The sequence below is a fragment of the Salvelinus alpinus genome, chromosome 24 (assembly GCF_045679555.1).
Source record: "Salvelinus alpinus chromosome 24, SLU_Salpinus.1, whole genome shotgun sequence".
Lineage (NCBI taxonomy): Eukaryota > Metazoa > Chordata > Actinopteri > Salmoniformes > Salmonidae > Salvelinus > Salvelinus alpinus.
The window spans coordinates 27,984,788-27,990,268 of record NC_092109.1 but is presented as its reverse complement, the minus strand read 5'-3'; the positions used below and the strand labels follow the sequence as shown (position 1 = coordinate 27,990,268).

Below are 5,481 nucleotides of genomic sequence, written 5' to 3'. Positions count from 1 at the left end.
AAACACAAGTCATAATATTGTAACCAGTTGTTTTAAAGGAGGACAGTTGTTAAAATGACAGATGTGGGGCATTTCGTGAAATTGTACTTCAGTATGGTTTCATAAACAAAGACATGCTGATGTGCCAGAATATTAAGTATCACATTGTCATAAGTATCAAAACTGTAAAAACAATATGTAGCTTTTCTGCAGAAAGAACCAGCCTCATAAATTTATGACTTTATCCTTTTTCTTCAGTGTGGCCCTAGTACTCTGTCATATAAACAAATACACATTCCATATGAATATAAAAACACAATGTGTAACATTATGTTCCTTTATTGAATAAGGACAAAACAAAGCAGGTAAACCATCAGCTCCTTTCGAAACTGAAGTCACAGTGACTCTACAAGATGGAAAGCACAGAATCCAAGCATATTATACAAAATGATACATACACATTCAAAGGTCTGTATATAACACACCCTGCATGTCTGCACACTAAAATAAATGCAGGACAAATCCATACACATCAACTGAACAGACAAATGAATGGATGCAGTAGCCTCCCTGCAGCCTTGTATTACACACAGTATACCGCACAAACATCATAAGAGGCCAAATTCGTCAAAAAACGAACCCAAAAAAACCCAAATTCCTCTGCCACCGCAGGACATATTTAACCAAAATTGAAAGCACACATACTAACTAAAATAATTCAACACATATTGGTCCCTCAGCAGCCGACCACTGTCGTCATCAGGGAAGATTGCCGGATTGTCCCAGTCCATGGCTGGTGGCACTCTGGGGGCCCTCTCCTTCCTCAGGCAGGCCACATTGTGGAGGACAGCACAAGCCACAGTAATATCACATGCCCTAACAGGGCTGACCCTTAATTTGTGAAGGCAGTGAAAGCGTGCCTTCAGGAGGCCAAAGGTCATTTCAACTCTGGCCCTGGTCCTGGCATGGGCATGGTTGTAGGCCTGCTGTGCTTCCTGGGGGTCTGTGAAAGGTGTCAGGAGAAAAGGCTGGCAGCCATACCCCCTGTCTCCCAGCAACACACCAGAGAATTCACCTGTCAACACAAAATCTCATCATTACTACCTCATAAACACAGTGATATTCTTGACACAGCCATGATGGTTATAAATAGGGGTTGTGTGGCTTACCTTGTGATAGGCACTGATAGATTTCAGAGGCCCGAAAGATTCTGGAGTCATGACTGAGCCAGGCCATTTTGCCACAACATTGCTGATCACACAGTCAGCATTGCAGACCATCTGAAATCATAAGATGAGGAATATTACACCAATCAATGCACATCACTGGCAATGCAGAGTGTTCGTCAATGGACAATATCAAAAAGTTATGTTCACCTGAACATTAATGCTGTGAAAGGATTTCCTATTCACAAAATCGGCCTCATGGGCACCTGAGGGGGCTTTTATCCTTATGTGTGTGCAGTCCACTGCACCAATGACATTGGGGAAACCTGTCACACAAAGTAATGAGTATCCTACTATGTGTTAACAGTTGTCCTGTAATTTGTAGATCCTCTTACCTGCAATCCTATAGAACTCCTCTTTGATGTCACAGAGTCTTCTGTGGCCAGGGAAGGAGATGAAGACATCTGCTAATGCTTTGATAGCCAGACACACACTCCTTATTGTGCGGCAAATTGTGGCCTTGTTCAGCTGTTCTGCATCCCCCACTGAGTACAGGAAGGCTCCACTAGCAAAAAAGCGCAAGGCCACACAAACCATTTGCTCCACACTCAGTGCATGGCTCCGTGCAGTGCGGTGCTTAATCCTGGGACCCAGTAGTCTGCATAGATACCTGATGCCATCTGCAGAAAACCTGTATCTTTCATATAGATGGTCATCAGGGAAGGCCAGTGGGTCCAACCGGTCCCTGAAGACCCTTTCTCGCCTGAAGGCTCTCCTCAGCACAAGTGCTTCTTCATCCACCACATCTCGCACGAATGGGCATGCCATTGTCAGAGCAGAAAGGAACACACAATTTTGGGCCTTCATATAGGCTAGTGGCCACACCTGGTGCTGGGGGGGTGGGCAAAAGAGGGCGATGCCTTATAACGATGACTTGGTTGTACTGATTGCTGGGAAAATAAAAAAAACCTTAGAAAGATGCCACCGTCCTGTGTGCTCACAATAAGAGCTCATATGTCATGGCTCACTTGACTTTACGAGAATATACCTAATTTTTATTTTGAGCTGTGTCATCTTCTTGGAGCTGGGGGAGGAAAGAAAAATAATGATTAATACATTTGTGTTACAGTTAGCATACAGTGTACATTGAAGGCATATCTCACCTCCCTCTCAAGTTTTTTTATTTCAAGGTCCAGTTTCCTAATTGTCCTCTTTTTTATTTCGGACTCCAGTGCAAGATTTTCCATCTTTTTCTTCTTGTACTGAATGTCTATGTCTGCCAGTTCTATTTGGCGCCGGAGGTGGTTGCCATACAACTTTCTGATAGCTTGTGAGCTCTGTGAACACAATACAATTAGCGCAGCTGGAATTTGGCAGGATGTGGTGTCCTTTTATTAATACGCACTATGTTGCCAGGCTGGTTTTCCCACTGTATAGCATCTGGGTCCTGTAAAAGAAATTAGATTTTTTGATTTTGATGAGGACTCCTCACCATTGTAGAGTAAATAGTACTTTCACAGTCTTAACATGATACCTCATGCCTTCTGGAATCCAGAGAGATGGTCTCCTCCTCATCATCGTCTCCATCATGTGCTGTTGCTGCTGCACTGGGGCCTTCACCCTATCACATTTAATCGGATTCATATTGAAGCTAGTAGACAAGACATGCCAGGCCTACAGTATGCCTTTGATGGAGTACTCACTGGATCAGCATCGTCTGGTGCTTGTGCTGGTGGCTCTAACAGGAACACAGTGCTGCCAGACACTGCAAGGCAATAGGTAAACCAAAGTCAGACAGTCCAAATTGATTCAATATGAATGTGGTTGTATCCCATGTAGAGATGGAAGGACATACCTTGAATGAAGCGGGTGGCATCTTGGGAGGAACCTATGCTCGTCTCTTTCCCCCCAGGGATCCCCTCTAAGACGGGCCTGCCTTTATTTAGCTCCAAGGCCATGTCCTCTGCTGGGGTAAGGTCAGCCTTTGGTGACCCACCACCCGTGCCTTGTCTGTGGGTATTCTTTTTCACTGCTAAAACAGTACAGACAATGTGTGAGCAGGCACCTTCTGGGTACAATATATGCTTGTGCTTTGTTAAATATTAGTCAGGGACCATACCATTCTGCAGAATGTTCTTGTATTTGATTTTGACCTGCTGCCATGTCCGTTTTGGCCCGTTCATGTTTAATCTACACACACACACACACACACACACATTTAATGGAGTCACACTGCAAAAAATTACTTGGTATTTTTGTCTTGTTTTCAGTAAAAATATCAAAAAATGTATCATAGCTTTATACAGTGTGATGGAGTTACTTTACACAATTTCACTCATATCTGCAGTGCATTTCAATTAAAAATTTAACCGTTTCATAATTACAGTACAACTGCATTTTTGGAGATGTGAATTAAATATTTGAATTGTAATTGTGATGTTTCAGCGGAGCGGTGAGTGTGTAATTGTGCACTACTTACGCATTCAGGCGGTCTGCAATACTTTGCCACGCTTTTTCTCTTTGCTTTATCACTGTGGCGGTGTTGCCTTTCTTCTTAATTATATCTTTTACCTCCTCGTATGCCTCCATGAGGATTTGTGCTTCCGACGGGGAAAAGTACGCGGCTCTAGTTGCCATGGTAAATCAGTTAATCTGTGATCTGTGGCGGGGTCTATTTGAGTGAGCCGTGAGCGCGCACCTATCCAGGATTGGTTTCACCTGGCTTAATGAATCCGTGTCTGCTCATCCTGGCTTGGTCTTTGTGCAACCAATTAAGCCTGGACGCACATGTTTTGGCTTCATTGAGCTCAGCTGAGTCATTTATCCCGGATGTCTTAATTCTACTTTTGTGCAACAGGCCCCTGGTCTCCAGCGAAAACAAAACAAAGGCTGGTCTCCAGCGAAAACACAATGAAGGCTGGTCACCAGCGAAAACATAACGAAGGCTGGTCTCCAGCGAAAACATAACGAAGGCTGGTCTCCAGCGAAAACATAACGAAGGCTGGTCACCAGCGAAAACACAACAAAGGCTGGTCTCCAGCGAAAACACAATGAAGGCTGGTCTCCAGCAAAAACACAACAAAGGCTGGTCTCCAGCGAAAACACAACAAAGGCTGGTCTCCAGCGAAAACACAACAAAGGCTTGTCTCCAGACCATGCTGGTCTATGCTGTTTTTTTGAGCAGGGATGTTGTGGCCATTGACTGGCAGTACAAACATATTGAATAAGTAAAGGCTTCAGTGTAACGAGGCATTAGAAACACAAAAACACATCCACACTGATGCGTACAGAATCACTGGAACTGGTACTGTACAGACACATTAGAGATGGGGAGGGTCAGAGGACGTGTTCAAATGAAACACAAGCAAGACAAAAATAACTCTTGACCATTGAGGCTAATACTGCACGCGCAGACACACACAAAAACACATCCACAGCTGGACCTGCCCACCACTGAGTCATGTGGTAAAAAGTGTGAACGTGCATGCTTTTAAAAGCCAAGTCAGATAATTAATTAAGTTCATCATCAGTTGTATCCTGTGCCAGTCTTTCCAGGTGAAGGGCTGACTGAGATCACTACTTCTAAAGTACTAAACGTTCTCCCCCGCTCTCTCCCTGCTCTCCCTGTGCTCTATCCCCGCTCTCCCCCTGCTCTTCCCCTGCTCTCCCTGTGCTCTCCCCCTGCTCTCCCCCTGCTCTTCCCCTGCCCTCCCTGTTCTCTCTCCCTGCCCTCCCTGTGCTCTCCCCCTGCTCTCCCCTGCTCTTCCCCTGCCCTCAGCTGTGCTCTCTCCCTGCTCTCCCTGTGCTCTATCCCCGCTTTCCCCCTGCTCTTCCCCTGCCCTCCCTGTGCTCTCCCCCTGCTCTCCCCCTGCTCTTCCCCTGCTCCTCCCCTGCTCTCCCTGTGCTCTCCCTGTGCTCTATCCCCGCTCTCCCCCTGCTCTTCCCCTGCCCTCCCTGTGCTCTCCCCCTGCTCTCCCCCTGCTCTTCCCCTGCTCCTCCCCTGCTCTCCCTGTGCCCTCCCTGTGCTCTATCCCCACTCTCCCCCTGCTCTTCCCCTGCCCTCCCTGTGCTCTCCCCCTGCTCCTCCCCTGCTCTCCCTGTGCTCTCCCTGTGCTCTCCCCCTGCTCTTCCCCTGCTCTCCCTGTGCTCTCCCCCTGCTCTCCCTGTGCTCTATCCCCGCTCTCCCCATGCTCTTCCCCTGCTCTCCCTGTGCTCTCCCCCTGCTCTCCCCCTGCTCTTCCCCTGCTCTCCCTGTGCTCTCCCCCTGCTCTTCCCCTGCTCTCCCTGTGCTCTTCCCCTGCTCTTCCCCTGCTCTCCCTGTGCTCTTCCCCTGCTC

At 47.0% G+C, this 5,481-nt stretch overlaps 1 protein-coding gene across 5 annotated transcripts; it reads right to left on the bottom strand.

Moving 5' to 3' along the window:
- Positions 1-279: 279 nt before the first annotated feature.
- LOC139552480 (putative nuclease HARBI1) lies at positions 280-4,095 on the bottom strand. 5 transcript variants are annotated; one of them, XM_071364256.1, is made up of 11 exons: positions 3,265-4,093; positions 3,001-3,177; positions 2,849-2,910; positions 2,680-2,766; positions 2,551-2,592; positions 2,309-2,482; positions 2,194-2,229; positions 1,541-2,095; positions 1,356-1,471; positions 1,149-1,259; positions 280-1,054 (listed from the first exon to the last, which is right to left on the bottom strand). In XM_071364256.1, exons 8-11 carry the CDS (start codon positions 2,010-2,012, stop codon positions 995-997), a joined length of 759 nt encoding a protein of 252 aa, XP_071220357.1. In that variant the 5' UTR covers positions 2,013-2,095; positions 2,194-2,229; positions 2,309-2,482; positions 2,551-2,592; positions 2,680-2,766; positions 2,849-2,910; positions 3,001-3,177; positions 3,265-4,093; the 3' UTR covers positions 280-994. The 5 variants fall into 5 exon arrangements, with proteins under 5 accessions (XP_071220357.1, XP_071220358.1, XP_071220359.1 ...); XM_071364257.1 differs by having other exon boundaries at positions 3,001-4,095; XM_071364258.1 differs by having other exon boundaries at positions 1,541-2,229; positions 3,265-4,095.
- Between the last annotated feature and the right edge of the window lie 1,386 nt (positions 4,096-5,481).

What these genes read in the sequence shown, in the direction of transcription:
- LOC139552480 (XM_071364257.1), bottom strand. Translation starts at nt 2,012, where the DNA reads ATGAAGGCCCAAAATTGTGTGTTCCTTTCTGCTCTGACAATGGCATGC. An exon ending in GGAGTTCTATAGGATTGCAG is followed by an intron (nt 1,472 to 1,540) that starts GTAAGAGGATCT and finishes TTTGTGTGACAG; the next exon opens with GTTTCCCCAATGTCATTGGT. An exon ending in TTCACAGCATTAATGTTCAG is followed by an intron (nt 1,260 to 1,355) that starts GTGAACATAACT and finishes TTATGATTTCAG; the next exon opens with ATGGTCTGCAATGCTGACTG.